Raw genomic sequence first — 17,723 nt, 5'->3', positions numbered from 1 at the left:
CATAAACTGTACTGTCTTTTATTGGGGCTTTATGCAATGGACAATAACGAGGTAGTCCAGAATTGTAAGAGAAATGATGCATGCTTTTTGCTATTCATTTCCGTTTTCTGCAAATCAGTATTTTGTAGAGCCCCATTTTGTTCCAACTACAGGTGCAAGTCCTTGGGCTATGTCTCAACCAGCTTTGCAGGATTTTTGCAGGTTCTTATTTGTGATCTAGCTTATCCTCAGTCAGGTTCCATTGAACCTGCAAAGACAAAAGCAGCATTCGAAAACATACATTTCCAAGTCTTCCCCCAGTTTCTCAACTAGATTTAGTTCTGGACTTTGACTGGGCTGTTCTAGCACATTGATTTCCTCTATGGTTAGGGTCGCTGCAGCCTCTAACAGGTTTTCTTCCAGGACTGTCCTGTAAAAATTCTCGTTGCTGGGCTTTGCAGTATTTATTAGGATTTATGTTTCTCTTGGGATTTATACAATATGTGCATGTTTTCTCACATAGACTCCAAATAAAATACTTTGAAGTGTTTCTATTTACATCGACATGCCACGCGGTGTGAATACACATCCATACCTAAACTAAAGAAAAATGTTTCCAAAGGCTTGACTGTGAATGGAGGCAAAACATGAAGTCCTTTTAAAAAAAACGTGGATTCCTTTGTGCTTTTAACTTTTTTCAGGTAATTTAATTTCACTTAATTTACAACAAAAAATTTGCACATTTTCGAGCCGCTGTCTGTCTCCCACTGTGACATTTACCTTACTGGGGCGTCAGGTGAGTGATTGGGTTTGGTGGGACAAGGTGTACTTTCTAATATGACCCAGTCTTATTTGTTTATTGTTTGTTCCAGGGCAGATATGCGAGAAAACCAAGACCTTTGGGGTGCCTTGAAAACAATGTGTGCTACCGAGGTGCCTTGCTGGCTGTCACTTTTCCTTTGTGAACTTTTCCATGTTTCAACATCCGGATGATGTCACAGCAGCTAGTCCAGCCCCCATACCTGGGGAAGTGGGAGGAGTCTTGCCTGGCAGTAGACTGGGGAAAAAAACAAGGAAGAGCTCACAGGCTGTTCAGGTTAGTGTTTGTGTGTGTGTGTGTTGCTACTCTTTCGATCTTGGAGACGAAGGAATACAGGAATTATCCTCCCCCGGTTGGCGGGTCCCTCGACATGGATATGGACGTCCCGGACTCCCCTCACGAGGACATGGGGCTGCTAAAGACGTTTGACTCCTCCGAGTTTGGCAACTGGGAGAAGATAGGCTCAGGTGGATTTGGGCAGGTATACAAAGTGCGGCATGTGAAGTGGAAAACATGGCTGGCCATCAAGTGTCCTCCCTGCCTTCATCTGGATGAAAAGTGAGTAATAAAAAAAACAAAAACATCTTGGCTCGGGCTTAAAGGAATTCAGCTCTCCTCCAGCAGAGCCGAGGTGTGTCTTGTTTCTGCTTTTGTCCGTCAAAGAGCTGCATTCACAGACCTGAGCCACGGCTCACACCTCTCGCCTACCGCTTTACGTCCAGAACAGGTAGAGGCGGGTGACTCAGCGGCTTACAGTCTGGGCGCAGATTGCCTGGGACAGGGTATTTCAACACAGAATGAGTCGTGTGGAGTCACGACATCCTTGTGTATTCACAGAACGAGCTCTACCTCCACTCGACTCCGGGTCATTCAAAGCTACAACCCTGAGCTCCCAAATGTTTCCTGCCTCCAGTCAGAGATGTTATCACGCTCCGACCCAGGGGAGCTGCCCATTGAAGTTTATGTGTGGGAGTAGCGGAGGGGTCTTCTTTCCCACAGGCACTCCTGGAGATTGCGCAAACATATAGAGTAGTCTAACATTTGCATGTCTGTCACTCCTGAAGGCACTTGAGGCCTTTTCCACTCTTTTTTTCCCTCTTCCAGGTGTTTGTGCCATGCTGCTGTAAGTTCAGGTTCCTGCAAGCTCTTATTGGAGCTTGTCCCGTCACAGAACCTGTGAGCGGAAGCTTCTTTTGCTACTGGTTTTGTTACTAGTTGCTCTTTAAACCACCAGATCCCTTCCACTAACCCTCCTGGACATTTTGTTGGTGACATAGATTACATCATATTTGTATATTTTTTAAAAATAACTCTTACTTTATCGTAATTATTTTTATTCCTATTTGCTCTTTTGAACTAAAAAGAGAAATCTGTGTCCTTTCTAAGATTTTTGTGCCATTTTTTTCCATTTAATATGTTAGTTGTTTTTTTTAATGGAAAAAATCTGGAAATTTTGAAATTTGATTTCTGTATATCTGGACAAGTGGAGAGTAAGGAAATAAGAACATGGAAAAACATCAATAGTTCTACACTTTATTCAATCACTTGTTCCTTCCTTGATTTTTTTCATTACTTCCTTCCTTCCCTACTTCCTTCTGCCCTTGTTTCCTTTCCTCATTCTATCTTTCTTACCTATTTTGTCATACTTCCTTCTCCCTTGTGCCCTACCTTCTTTCACTTCTCATTTATTTGTCTCCTTTTCTTATTTTCTCTCTTCCTCTGTTCCATTTTCTGGATTTTTCAGGTTCCTTATTGAAAGACTCGCTTTAAAAAAATTATCTGCCACAGATTTGTAGTGAACATTAATATTTTATATACTAAGACGAATTTAAATGACTGAAAATTGGAACGGTGAGTCGAGAAAAGCACGGACTGTTTATAATAATTTGTAGTCCGCCTGGTGAAGACATTTCACCATGTAGTGGAAATTAGACTAGATGAGTGAATGTTTATTGCGATTGGAATTTTAAGTGTTGATTGTAAATCTATCAGGAAATCTGTTTTGGACAACTTTTTGTTGTAATTGCACAGCAAAAAAGAAACTGATCAGAATCTCACCTCTTCAAAAAATCCATTTGGCATCTTAGGCTCTTTTTGAGGAGGAAATTTTCTAAGAAATTAAATGAATTGCAGGGGAAAAAATGGCTTTGAAGAGATTAAAAGTCAGAAAATGTGTAAATATTTATGTCAACATCAACGTGAGAACGGTGGGAAGGAGACTAAGAAACTAAGAAAAATGAAGAGATGAATCTGATTTGTTTTATATGAGAGACCCTCCGGTGGCTCTTTAAACCCCATCCTGTTGTGTTTAATAATGGTGGTGAAATCAACCGCTTGAGACTGACGGATGTCACGAACACATTCCGAACCTTTTGACTGTCGGCTCCCTTCACATTCATGCTGCTTCTCCTCTACCTGAAGCCAAAGATGTTATCTCCCCCATCAACATCTGCTAAAGTACATAAACAGTGATCTGTCTTCAGCCTGCGCACTGACCCACACATGACATCCAGCAGCAGGTTCTGAAAGCCACCTTTGTCTGGCTGCTTCACTGGCTGCCACTGTGTGGCACAGACAATATAAGAAGCGGCGGAACCGGTCTGTCCAGGCCTCCCTCTGTTAAAGCAGGGACATTGTTTGATCCGGATGAGTTACTTGAATTAGATGAAGCATTAACCAAACAAGTTCTTACCCAGTTTTCCATCTAATGTTAGATTTTGATGTGTTTTCCTCCCTCCACACCTTTCCAGGAAGGGTGAAGTTCTCTTTCCTGTGTTTTTGCACTTGTCTCTGATTTCATTTTGTTCACGTTTGAGAAGCAGGATTCCCAGTCCGGCTCACCGCATTTCGCCGTTTAAAGCGAGCGAGCGAGTGAGCGGCGGCGAAGTGAGTGGGATTTATCCCACTTTGATCCGTCCTCATTAGCAGGCTAACGGCCTGCCCCTGAGATAAGTGAACCGAGGTCACGCACGACCTGCACAGTTGTGTTTGAGATATTGCAGCAGGGTCAGTGAGCTGAAAAAGCTGCAGAGCGTGAGCTGTTGTTCAACCCTCTCTGGACTATGTGAAAACTGGAATGTTCTCTAGGCTTCGACAGGGCCATTGTGAGATTTAAAGAGTGCTGTTCACTTTAATTTAGGACAAATAAGTGAAGTACAGAAATCCATAAAAGTGCTCCTTGTCATTTAGCTTATTCTACAACCAAGTAACGACGTGTGCAGACATTCGGGTCGGAACGAAAGCAGGTTAATGTTTAATAAGAGGGAACGTTGGATAAAAAGTGCTCAACTAGAAATGAGGAACAAAACCAGGATGACTTGCAGAAATTTCACCTGCAGTCTGATTGCGCTTCACTGAGCAAACTTTCCGACAAAGTGTTCTCCTCTGTTCCCGTTTTGTGTGGGGTCCCACAGGGCGCTGTGTTGGGCCCCCTTCGTTTCTTGCCCTGTCCTTTCTTTCTGAGCTGCTGCATGATAATACACCCTTCTGTTGTCTTAAGTCACCTGATCAACTGCTTCTCATTACTATGCGGGACGGCATCTCTGCAGCTCCTTTACACTTTTAGAAAGGCCTTTTCTGTTCTGATTACTTCGAATTGGCGTTTGATTAATAGCCCTGATTTCCTTCATTTTAGGACACTTTTCAATCAGACGATATTTACATGTGAAACCAGTTTTAGCCACTGATATCTTTTACCTCTGCTTCTGTCTGACAGACCCACTCATTAGGTCACTGTTGCCAACTTAGCAACATTGTTTGCACCTTTTCAGGAAAAAAATCAGGTGTCGTCAAAAATCTGAATCGGCAAGGCAGACTTTTTAAAGATCGGTGATCGTCCAGAAAACTGCCATCAGTGCACTGCTACCTTTGATGGTACCCGAGATGCTAATTTAGCTTTTTTTGGTTGTTTTTAAGCTTTTCATTTTATGGCAGGTTTTGTCTGTTTTTCTGCAGTGTAATAATTATATTGGCTTTTATCCCTAGTGTTTTTATAGCAGCTTAAAACTGCTTTATACATCAAACTGGAGTGAGTTATACTGGGAAATCTGGCGTAACTGTTTTGCAATCTAAAACTCAACTCTTTTCTCTTCACTAAGGGATCGCTCTGAGCTCCTCGAGGAGGCGAGGAAGATGGAGGCAGCCAAGTTCAGGTACATCCTGCCCGTGTACGGGATCTGCAACGACCCTCAAGGCCTGGTCATGGAGTACATGGAGACCGGCTCCCTGGAGAACCTGCTGGCCAACGAGCCGCTGCCCTGGGAGCTTCGCTTCCGCATCATCCACGAGACGGCGGTGGGCATGAACTTCCTACACTGCATGAACCCGCCGCTTCTCCACCTGGACCTGAAGCCCGCCAACATCCTGCTGGACGGCCACTACCATGTCAAGGTACGGAGCGCTGCTTTGCAAACAAGGCGGCGGTGGAGGAACGTCTCATTCCTCGTTTCTCGCGTTTCGGCACCAAAAGCGAAGGAATGGCTTCGTGGAAGCATCGCAAAAGATTCAAATAAAACACAAGAAGGTCTCCCCTCAGCTGACAGGTGTTTCTGAGGTTTTTTCTCTGCAACCTCTAGGCAGTTCAGCCGTGCAGCTTGTAAATGGGTGGGAACCGTCACTTCTAGAGTTTAATACCTGGATGTAAACACCTCAGCCGGGCCTGTCCCAACAGGATTAAATTAGCTTCCATTAAATCTCCCTCTCTGAGTGTGTGTGCGTGTGTGTGTGCTGGGGCGTGCACTCCTCTGCGCAAATATACAGGGCCTCTCCTCTCCAGCAGGTTGGGACATGGCCGTGTTGCCCTCATCATACCATTCAGCGCACATAATAAAAGCTTAGCTGCCTTTCACAGTCGACAGGCAAAGTTACTCATCGCTGCAGTGGCATTTCACGAGAAATCTGACGCCGGCGATGCGATTGAACTCAGGCTCTGATCTCATTTCAGATATCTGACTTTGGCCTGGCCCGGTGGAACGGCTTGGCCCAGACTGATGACATCAGCAGAGAGGGCTTCTGCGGCACCATAGCCTACCTGCCGCCAGAAAGAATCATAGAGAAGGACAGAGTGTCGGACACAAAGCACGACGTCTACAGGTTGGTTTCCTCAGGACTTGACACGCAGTTTGTTGATTGTAAATGCAGGTGTTCCTGTTCGGATTTCTCATCCAGTACCGTTGTCAATCAAGTGTGGTAGGTTCATTTAGAGTCATAAATCAGGCAGTAATTCAAACTAATTTGTCATTTCATGCTATACTTAATAGCCAGGGCTGGATTTAAAAAGATTTTGGCCCCTGGGCTGAAATTAATTTTGGTGCCCTATCCACTAGAGAAAAAATAGTTTGCTAATGAAAATTACAGTGCGTTAATAGGTAAAACTATATATAATTAGGCAATAACTGTTGACACCAACTGATGATGGTGAGTTTAATATGTGTCCTGGCCAGTAGATCCATGTTGTTCCTTCCTAAAAAATGAGTGTTGTGTAGTCATAAAATCCCAAAGTATTATTACTATTCACCTGACATGAGCCTACCACTCCATCTAAAGTATAATGTCTGCAGAAACATGTATTTATTAAAATAAAAAAATAAATTATGTGCACCCCACCCCAATACATCAGAGCCCTGGGCTACTGCCCCTTTAAGCCCTTTCTAAAGTCTGACCCAATTACTAGCATACAACAAAAAAACCTCATCAGACAGGATTCCTCAGCTATCTAATATGCAGATTCATCTCCATATATGTATGTGTGTATATATATATAAACACACACACTTTGTGAAACTCTTAAGTGTTTTTTTTTCTTCATTAGGGTGCCAATGGCCGTTCTTTTTTCCTTCCACTCAATTTTGCATCATTTGCACTCTGAATACCCGACCTCGTCAGCGATGTTTCGCTGCTTCCCCTCCTTTTGGAAGGTGACGGTGGCCAAAGCCTCAAGGACCAGTAACCTACATGTTTTAGATACCCTGATTCAACACAGCACAGTCAACAGAACGGTTCATTAGCATGGCTCCATAGAGCCGTTTACATCAGCTGTGTTGGAGCAGGGAGACATTTAATCCCAGCAGTACACCGGGTCCTTCAGGACCTGAAATGGACATGGCGATTTAGCAGTCTTTGCCGTGATTTTGTCAGGAAACACTGAAAGTTTCTGCATCAGAAATACTTTGTTTGGTGTTATGTGGCATGCTGAGTAGAAAAAGTAACAAAATGTGCTGCTGGAGAACAAACATGCACATTGACATCACTGGAACAGTCACCTTGGACTTCTATAGCTTTAGATTAAATAGCAAGTTATGTGCAGTTTAATGTTTTCTCGGAAAAATCACACCTCTTTCTCTATTTATATTTTATCTCTTTCAGCTTCTCCATCGTGATCTGGGGCATTCTCACACAGAAGAAACCCTACCAGGGTAAGGCTTGCAGCACAAACACAAGCAGTAACGGTTTTTGTGAAGAAAAACAAATGAGGCGTGTTGGGGAGAAATAGTACCGCCGGTTGCTTTGACAACTTTTCAGCTGTTTCCATCTCAATATCAATCCTCCCTTTTATTTTTAAACTTCCAACAAACCTCCAGACCACAGTGTTCAAGGCGTGTACCTGACCGTGTTTACTGTCAAAATTCCACAGCAGGCAGGTGGACTGGGCAAGGTTGGAATTCTTTTCTTTCGTTTTCCCAGGTGTATAGTGTAGCCTTTTTTTTTTTTTTTTTTATTTGTATAGTGTAGCCTTTTTTTTTATTTTTTATTTTTTTTAAAACTGGCACCTACTTTAGGCAGGGTTGGCGCTGCCTGTATTGACCCAGACAAAATGAAAAAGTGAGAAATTGCCAGGTTGATTGCTGCACCGCCCCCTTATGGCTATAATAGCTGCTTTAAGCTGTTGCGTCTTCTCTGTGAATCACTTGACTTAGCTGACTCCCACCGCTGGATAGAACTGGGTCAGACCATTTAGGCTGCCGTGGGAAACAAGCACATGGTGTGTGGGCGCCAAGAAAGATGGTGATAACACCGCGCATCGCTGGTTGTTATTGTAGGTAGAGGGACACGGTCTACTCTGATGTAGTTTTAGGATGAAATATGTCCGACTGGGTAATAATTAAACTGGCATTTTCCTCCTTAGGAGAAAACAACATCCTGCAGATCATGGTGAAAGTGGTTAAAGGAATTCGTCCAGATCTGGGTTTGGTGCCAAGAAGTCGACCTTCTACCTGCGCCGGTTTCCTGAGCCTCATGCAGCGCTGCTGGGTCAACAGCCCTAATGCCAGACCCACCTTTCAAGGTTGGTGTGGACTTTTTGTTATCTTTGCACTAAAGGAAAACATCAATTAGACAAACTGTCTCATGTCTGCTAGTATGGGATGCTTTTTCCTCTCCTTTTGATCCAATTTCACCTGCAAGTGACGGTTGATTCAATACTTTCTTCTCTCAGAAATTACATCTGAAGCTGAGGAGCTTTGCTCCAAACCTCAAGATGAGCCCAGGACCCCGAGGTTATCAACGTCATCAGAACCAGAACCTTTGTCCCCCAACCCAGTCGCCAGTGACCAGGTAAAGTCATGGCAGGATTACACACACTGACTTTGAGATCAGGTGTTATCTTTAATAAATAACGATTGAGGTGGTTCAGACTGTTAATTGGGACGAAAAGTTGGATGAAAACGAGTGAAGCTGAGCAGCCAATCAGGCTTTTCTTGGCCGACACCAACATCCGTTTCATTTTAAGGTCTAACATGCCAGCTCTGACTTCGTCCAGTTACATTTTGAACTAAATACTATGTTTGCATAAAGTGGAAAAAATGTGCTGCCAGTTTTTGCTAGAAGTTGGTTGACGCTTTTGTCAGTCCATCCGGAAATTCATGTCATGCAGAGTTAACAAATCCCCACATTTTTCCACTATAATGGAATATTGTGTTTATTGTGAGTTTTTCAAAAGCGTTAGTTTAACTCCCACCCACAGGTGCTGCCTCAAAATTACTTTATGTCAAGTTTCAGGCCACGAAAGATGTAGCGAGTAACAAAAGTCCAACTATTTAGGTTCTTCAAAGGCATGAAAATGTTTGTGTGTCCAATCTGTCTGCTCGCTGTCATTTTTATCTTTTTTCTTCTAGATGTAGATGTTATAAGGGGGTTAAATGAGGAGAAAATATTGCTAAATTCCTTGCGAATATTTCTAAAGTTGCAGTACCAAATTAGTGATTTTGACTGTAAAAAGTAACAAAAATCACAGAGGACTGCTTTATAAATGAAAAATGGTTAGAGTTCTTCGCTTTAGTGCATTTTATGAATGGAGAAATAAAGGACTCAGATCTTTGTTATATGTCCTCATTAAGCCACTTGAGTTGTGGCATTCTGTGGATTTGAAAATAAATCAAACACTGTAAGAATTCCTGCAGAGATGACAGGACTCCTAATTACTTCACTCTAAATGCTTATGTTAAACATGCGTCCCATACAGGTATTTTAACAGCCCACTTTAAAAAAAACATAGTAGACGCATTTGTCTGCTTTTGCGTAATAGCCTAGATTATTATCAGGTCTTAGTCAGGATTATCTATTCAGTGTGCAGATGGTTTAAAAGACTCCAGCCAGGCTGATTAGAAAGGCATGAAGAGATCCGCCCTGCCACATGTAACTTCTCTGCCCTGGCTGTCTGTTAGGTTTTATTTGAGGTTGTAAAGTTTAACTCCTGACATTGAAGCCGTTAAAAGGCCTCGCACATAAATACGTCTCAAACTCTCTGACCTGATATGGGAGCCTCTGGCTACTGAGATCTGCAGATTGCACTTTTCAAACCATTACCCAATCACTGCCGTGACAGGCTGGAATACTGAGTTTGAAATGATGAACTCGAGCTGAACTCTCTTGTTATCATTAGATGTAGATGTTTAATTATTACAGATCTGACCGTAACAGTTTAACAGAATGTTTTGAACAGCCACAGAAGACGTCATTTTTATGCTTGGCAGCTTCTTGCTGTCGTTGAATCGGCGCGCTGCTTCGCTTATTAATGTGTAACCGAGGAGTTTATCTCTCTCTAGTGTATCAGATGAGGTTATGACTTTATAAGTCAGATGTCTGGTCCAGAACAAGCATTTCATCACAGGAGAGGAATGTTGACCAACCTGTGTGTGTTGCACTGTGGTTTCCGGCCTGTTCAGGTATTCTTTACGTGACTAGAAGCAAACATGCAGCTCCGGCTTGGTGAAAGCCGATAGGCAGCGACGTCCATAAGAACAAAAAGGAAGTTGTTTAAAGTTTCCAGGTGCATTTAAAACGAAAACAATCACAGGTTTTCCATTGAGCTGCTATTGAAAGTGAAATATGAAACGAGTCCCAGCGGCATGTTGGATTGTCAATGCCATAATTGGACCTGCTGCTACTTCTTTGGCATGGCTGAGTGCCTTTAGTTAATTTAGTTGTATATATTGTTATTATTATTATTGTGTGTTTGCTTATTTATACTGTATATATTTGACCTTTTGCACGGGAGCTGCAATGGAAATTTCGTTGAATTCTGTTCAGTGACAATAAATGCTATCTATCTATCTATCTATCTAATGGCATGTACAGAATGTCAAGGAACTGTTTGTCCAAAGGTTGGACGCTAACCGAAGGTTTTTTCCACAGAGTAACGCCAGCAAACCGGTGCGTCCAAAGTCGGCCATGCTGCCGGAAAAAGACTACAGCCTGTCGGAGCTGCTGAACCAGGTGGATTCTGGGATCTCAAGGAGCTTCGATCGAGTGAAGGAGGACAGCATCCACAGCAAAGAGAACACCTGTAAGAGACTCTCGGGCATCTCCTCTGCAGATTCAGCCTTCTCTTCCCAAGACTCCATCAGCCTGTCCTTTGAAAAGGAAACCACATTTGGTAAGAGACAATTAAAGACCTACAGGTGGAGGTGTACCCCAAATGAGTAATCAGTCTTCTAAAGTCCGTTTTTGTTCTTTCATACTGTCCAGATTCCGCTGAAGTCCAGAAGAAGAAGCTATGTGACGCCATCAGGACCAAAGACACCGCTAAGCTAATGAAAATCCTCCAGCCTCAGGATGTTGATCTTCCTCTGGAAGGAGGAGACAGCCTCCTCCACTTTGCCATCATGTTGGGTAACGAAGAGGCCGTCAAGTTCCTCCTTCTGAATGACGCCAATCCAAACCTTCCGAACATCCGCGGTTCCACGCCTCTCCATCTGGCCACGGAAAAGCACCAGAAGCTACTGGCCGAACTTCTGCTCGGTTGGCGCAGGACTAATGTGAACGCCAAAGACGAGGACCAGTATACGCCCTTGCACTGGGCGGCCCAGAACGGAGACGAGGCCATGACGCGACTGCTGCTGGACCGCGGGGCGACCATCAATGAGACTGACGGCCAGGGACGCACTCCGGCCCATGTGGCATGCCAACACGGTCAGGAGAACGTTATCCGGGTGCTGCTGAGCCGCAACGCCGATGTTCAGGTCAAGGGCAAGAACAACTGGACGGCGCTTCATTTCGCCGCCTGGCAGGGGCACCTGGGCATCGTCAAGCTGCTGGTCAAGCAGGCCGGTGTGAACGTGGACAGCCAGACGACAGACGGCCGTACGGCACTGCATCTAGCATCCCAAAGGGGTCAGTACAGAGTAGCACGGATCCTGATCGAACTGGGGGCAGACGTCCGTGTAAAGTCGTCCGAGCTAAACACGGCGCTACACGTGGCAGCAGAAACGGGCCACACCAGCACCTCCCGGCTGCTCATCAAACACCAGGCAGACGTAAACATCCAAAACGCCCAAGGACTCACACCGCTCCACCTAGCGTCTCAGCGGGGCCACCTGGCCACAGTCAAGATGCTGATTGCAGAGGGGGCTGACCCCTACATGTCTGACCGCACTCAGCGTATCCCCTGCCACTTGGCAGCAGAGAACGGACACAGTGAAGTTCTCAAAGAGCTGATTCTTCACTGTCCAGACAGTGGTGGCCTGTCGGACCAGCAGGGACTCAGCCCGCTGCACCTAGCAGTGCAGGGTGGACACTCGAACGTCATTACCATGCTGCTGCCGCCGCAGGTCTGCCAGAACTTAACAGAGAGCGCAGTCCAGCCAGTGGCTGAGGAACCCCCTGCAGCAGAGGTCAAGCAGCTCCAAAGGAAGATTGTTATTCTCAAATTGACGGAGCACAAGGACAAAGACTGCCCAGAGTCCCCCAGCCCAGAGTCCCCCAGCCCAGAGTCCCCCAGCCCAGAGTCCCCCAGCCCACAGTGTGCCTCAGCACCATGCTAACAGGAACAAACACACTGTGAACTTTGTACAGAATTGTCTTCCGTACTTACCAGCTGCCTCACACATTGGTAGGGCATTTGTATTGTTTTTTAAACTCTTTCTTGGACCAGTGTAGATATCTCCTAATTGTTATAAAAGCTAAATGTAGTGTACACACTGTAAATAGAGTGTATAAACCTTTTTGTTTGACTGTTTTTGGGGAAGAAAACATTCACTAGACATGAACATGTGTTGAATCTGTCAGATACCTTCTTTGTTGACTTTTTGAGTGCCTGCACTGCTGCCTGTAGATAGCAATAACACCGACTGTATTTGCACCTCATTGTTTGGAACGATGCATTGATCTGGAAGCTGTTAAAATTGGAATATGTTTTTTTTAATTGACTTTTTGGAACGCTGCACAGCCGCCTTTAGGTAATGTTACCATTGTTATCTCCATTGTTACCAGCAGGTAACAATAGTAATATTGGCTCTGTTCTGCAGCTCGATGTTTGAAGACAACATTAGGAATCTTGAGCTGTTAAAATTGGGATATGTTCTTTGTTGACATGGCGAACTGCTGCACCCAATCCCTTATCTAGATAAGGATTGTGGAACACCGACTGTACTACTGTACCTGACTGTTCAGTTAAATGTTTTGGAGCTCAGTTTGTAAAGACCAAGGATGTGATGTATTAAAAGCCTTTGAACCGTTTCCAATGAACTCTGCTTTAATTTTTGATAGTCATTAAACATGGGAATGAATAAGATATTGGATTTATTAGGATTGCAGAATGGAAGATGCGCCAGACAGTGGAATCGGACACTTGATTGGTCAAATCCTGAAAATTAGATCTTTTTATTTCTTTCAGACTCTGATGTATTTTCGTTCTTTTTCTATTGCATTCGAGCTACAAACTCTGTAAAAGAACCTCCAGTATATTTACTGTGTTGTGTTACAAAACAGAATCAGCCAGTCAGACCTAGTAGCCAAGAAAAGCCTGAAATTGTTTGTTTTTTCCACAAACTATTGTTACATACACAGTCTTAAGCTCGTTTTTTCCCTTTTTCTTAATATTACCTGTTCTTAAGAAAAAATGTTGGAAAAGTCAGCCCCTCATGTCACTGCAGGCTCGGAGAGTCAATTTGCCACGGCTCCGCCTACACGTGTGTGCAGGACCTTTAAGCCTTGATCTTGACGAGAGTTGGCATGTCTGCATCTGCAGCCTCACCTGCAGTGTTATTATTATCTTTCTGCTTGTGCTCAGGAGCATGCTCAGGTTGGCACGGACCATGGGAACTGCCCCTGAGGGGGATCTCAGGCTGTAAGATAATGGATGATTGAGAAGGGGCGCTGATGTACGACCTGCAATTCCACCCTGTTGGCTAATTCCTCAGACCACTTTAACTTTTCATCGCTCTTAAACCAACACGCCAGCCCCCACCACCACCACCTCCGCCTGACGCCTCGAGGGCTCGGCTTTTTGCAACCGGAGAAAGTTCGTACGGGTGGCAGATGCTGGAGATTGGGGCTGTTTTCTTACCTCGTGTTTGCTAAGGGCCCAGAAGATGTGTGTAATTTAACGCCTCCGTTGTGTGTACAATAGGCGCTGTCTGTTCTGCCTGTTGCCTGGTGACGCGTCTCATCTTCCGTTAGGAAAGAACAATGTGAACTTGTTGGCCAATCTCAGTCCTCATCTCATATCAAGGCCATTGCTATGCTAGTAAACCAAGTAGAGTGCCTGCTAAAGGAATTCATGCAATCAAGTCCACATTTTGTCACATTATGGCTTACAAAAAAAATCTGAATCATTGCTCCATATGCGCTGATCTATGGAAAACCAACCACACAAAGATCTATGTGTGTGTGTTCATATATATGAAAAAAGTATAAAGAAAAGGAAAAAAATATATATTTTTAGACAAAACCGTAACTACAAGAAAAAGTAAAAACATTTGAGGTTTTAACCTATTGAGGTTACTCACTATTTTGAGTTGGTTTGTCATATATTCTAAAAAAAAAACATTTTGTTATTACACTGGTGATGAAAAATGTGGAAAACTTTAACTTCGTAGATGTTGCCCCTTTTCCCATGTATTCATTCCTGGAAACAGTAAAACTAAAGGCCTTAATGAGCCTAAGGACAGATTTGAGTTGATCTGTCCTTCCGCTCCTGTCACATCTGTTCTCGCCTCTGAATAAAGACTTCCTGTTGTTGAAAGAATCCTCCTTCGGGGCAAACACTCCATTGTAGTGTTACTGGTCACTTGTAGTCATGGAGGGAACATGCTGTCCATGCTGTCCAAGCTGTCACAAAGTCATGCCATTCATATCTCATGGTGTACGGACCACGAAGAACCTGTTCTGTCGAGATTTCTTCTGGGAAAAAAAAAAAAAAAAACTTTAAGTAAGGGATTTTAAAGATTGATGGGATCCACAGGATGAAGTTTGCTTTTACACATTGCATCTACAAACTGACAACTCAGTTAAACACTTCTGGGAACCACAAGCCACCAGAAGTGCTAATTAAAGTTTGCCACAGGCCACGTAGGGCCGATAAAACTGAAATGTAACATTCCAGAGCACACCATTCCCACCAAAACATAGAGGACTTGAGGCTAAGACTGCAGCTAACTATCCAACAAGTCAACGACCCTAAAGTTGCATCCAGAGAGATCATGGAATAGTTAGACCTAAACATGTTCATGTGTCAGAATGGTTCAGTCAAAGTCCAGAACTAAATCCAATTTATGGCAACATTGGAAAAGTGATTTTCACAGATGCTGTTCTGTAAAGACGAATATGCAAAAATATCAACTGTGGCTGCAGCAAAAGGTGACTCTACTAAGTGTTTCAGATTCTTCTTAAGTGCAGAACTACTTAAACAGCATCATTTTACATCTTTTTCACAATTATGTACGATGTTCTGTAGGTTCATCACATAAAATCCCAATAAAGGACACAGAGGGTTTTGACCGTAACGTGGCAACCGTGGTTTGTAACTATAACTTTCCTAACAGAACCCGCAGGGTGATTAAGCAGTGTCTCAGGGATTGCATGGCTTCATTTTTGTATGAATTGTTTGTATGCTTTCTTTGTGTCGCAGTGCCACGGACTTTTCCACTCGGGTGAGTCACGACTCTGTCAGACTGGCAGACGGAAAGCAGAGAGCCCTCATGAATCACGGTGCGTTCAACACGTGAGCCAAAAGGCCGTTATCGCGATACATCGGCAGCATTCATGAGCCGTTCACCCAAAATAAATAAATAAATAAATTAATAAATAAATAAATAAATAAATAAATAAATAACAAAAAAGTTTTTTAAAGGCTTTTTAGCAGCAGATCACCTGAAAACAAAACTCTTACTTTGACTTCTTTGGGGCCCTTGTGTTTTGCCTCTTTTATTTTTAATCTCACAGAACCCGCTCAGCAGGATCCAAGGGATCGCTCGTCTGAGCGGCGAGGCAAGCTGCGACACGCGGATAAAAGCTTCGGGGATGTGAACGCAAATCTGCAGCGATGAGCTGCGAGATTTACGACTAAGTCACATAAAGCACTCGGTGGTTACCGAAAGTATTAAAATCAAAAGTTAAGTTGGCTTCGATTTAACTCCGTGCTGAACAAAAAGCTCCGGTGCATTGCTCACCTCCTGAATGTTTGATTACAGAAAAATAAATAAATAAATGTTTTCCTGGAAAATCTGCACTTGGACATGTTAAAGTCCAACATCTGTGGAGGGGCGGGGGGGAAAAAAGCATCTGTGAGGCAGAAAATGGGCCCGGTGTTGTTGCACGGTAACCGGCGCTCTGCCACCGCGTCAACATGTGGCCCTCCTGTTTGTTCTTGGAGGAGCCCAGGGAGACGTGTCAGGATGTGTTTGCATCGTGACATCAGTCTTGGCAATATTTGTTGCAAGCTGATGAGGCGAACGGACGCGTTTGCGATCACCAAGTCTGATTCGCAGACTTGTTCTTATGAGACCGGCTCACAAAGAGTCGTCACGTGTCCCTGCAAACGACACATAAATCCGCGCGAGTGTGTGACTAATGGAGGTCCCTGCCAACGTATTCGTATTCCGAAAAACAAACGTGTTTTATTGGGATTTATGTTACAGAGCAACATTCTCGATTGAGATTGAGTTTAGGTTGAAACTTTGACTACGCCGTTCCAACGCATTGATTCAAACTATGCATGTAGCCCTAACAGCTGTGATTTTGGTCTGATGTAACAGAGCAGCACCTTCTTCAGTGTTTGCTTTGTCCTCTACTGTAATTTGGTCTTCCTCAGTCATCAAGTGCATGATTAATAGTTGTCCCTGTTGTTGTCTGGGCTGATTCTTTTATTAATAGTCTCCTTGCCTGGCCTGCCAGTTCAGATGGAAGGTCATGTCCTGGTAAGAGTACAGTTGCTGTACCGGTTTCACATTTGGATGTCTTCTGATATGATTTCCTAACCTAACTATGCTGCAGACTTCTCCATGACTTCCTCCATGACCCGCTGATTGCAATATGTTGGTCTTCATGAGACTTTGTTCCCTAATTGCCAAAAACTGCTGCACTTGCCTTCAGATGTGTTATATCCAAAAACTCATTGAGAATAAAACCTCTTTCCCAAGAGTGACCTGGTCAAGATGGCAGCAGAAAACATGCAAAAAGACCAAATACAAACAAGAGACACAATAAGGTTTCATGCTTATGAGTTGCAGCTGATAAGTTACGGGAGCAAAATGAGCCATTCTTTACAATTCACTTGAATTGCCCCAAAGTTATAGGCGATATTTTAAAGCCCCCTTTTTCCAGTTCAGTTGTAAATTTTTTGGGGCTTGCAAGAGCGCAGACCATAAAGACTAAAGTTTCTACACAGAAGCAAGAATAATGTGTAGGAAGAAGCCCAAGAGTGCCTTTGTAGATATAGACCAGCCAGTGAGGGTCTGAGTTCAGTGAAAGACGGACATTTTGTCGTAGCATGTAGCATGCTGTGAGCAATGATATATTTGAAAAAAAAAAACAGTCATATAATGTATCAGATTTTTTAATTGTTTTTCCAAATGCTGGACTGAAGAGTTCATGAATAGCAGATCTAAATAATTAATAATAACCCAATTTAAGTTTTAGCTTAGAAATGAGTTTGACAATAAGATTTATTAAGCAGAATACCTAAATATACATACCATCTGACAAATACAGTTTCAACCTTTGGAAGAGTTAGCAGGCTGGGGAGGAGTAGTGGGCGCTGTTTACCACAGTGCTTTTGATTTATCTGCGTTAAAAACCAGCTTAAGCCTCATCAGACAGCACTGAACAAATGCATATTACAAAAAAGTTTAAATGATTGAGAAACTGAAGAAGATGAATAATAAATAACCACATCATCGGCATAAAGATGGGATTTAGCATCAGGCAATTTGTCACAGGCTGTTGACATAAATTATGAACAACAATGGCCTGAGTAAGGAGCCGTGTGGCACTCCTTACTTGAGCCTTGAGGCACTCCCTGTGAAACAGCAAGGAGGGAGGAAAAAGACCCCGCAGCCTGGACACAGTGTGTTCTGCTGCGTAAATAGTGTGAGAACCAGCTACAACTTGAAGAAGAGGTACAGTTTCAACAGTATCAAAAGCTTTAGATGGGTCACTTAAAAAAAGCTGCGCAATGTTTTAGCATCTGTGTTGTCATTTACCACTTGAA

At 43.5% G+C, this 17,723-nt stretch overlaps 1 protein-coding gene across 1 annotated transcript; it reads left to right on the top strand.

Annotated features, from left to right (window-relative positions):
- Positions 1–934: 934 nt before the first annotated feature.
- On the top strand, positions 935–12,755 carry ripk4 (receptor-interacting serine-threonine kinase 4). The gene is made up of 8 exons (XM_007557989.2): positions 935–1,357; positions 4,897–5,188; positions 5,742–5,890; positions 7,163–7,212; positions 7,923–8,081; positions 8,232–8,350; positions 10,430–10,670; positions 10,763–12,755. The coding sequence occupies exons 1-8, from the start codon at positions 969–971 to the stop codon at positions 12,055–12,057; spliced, it is 2,694 nt and encodes an 897-aa protein (XP_007558051.1). The 5' UTR covers positions 935–968; the 3' UTR covers positions 12,058–12,755.
- Positions 12,756–17,723: the final 4,968 nt, after the last annotated feature.

This window comes from Poecilia formosa, unplaced genomic scaffold (assembly GCF_000485575.1).
Source record: "Poecilia formosa unplaced genomic scaffold, Poecilia_formosa-5.1.2 Scaffold93, whole genome shotgun sequence".
NCBI lineage: Eukaryota > Metazoa > Chordata > Actinopteri > Cyprinodontiformes > Poeciliidae > Poecilia > Poecilia formosa.
Note: the sequence above shows the minus strand (reverse complement) of the source record. Positions and strands in the feature narration are given on the sequence as shown.

Coding starts and splice junctions, on each gene's coding strand:
- ripk4 (XM_007557989.2), top strand. CDS start 969: ATGATGTCACAGCAGCTAGTCCAGCCCCCATACCTGGGGAAGTGGGAG. Junction 7,213..7,922: donor ACAGAAGAAACCCTACCAGG/GTAAGGCTTGCA, acceptor TTTCCTCCTTAG/GAGAAAACAACATCCTGCAG. Junction 8,082..8,231: donor TGCCAGACCCACCTTTCAAG/GTTGGTGTGGAC, acceptor TTCTTCTCTCAG/AAATTACATCTGAAGCTGAG.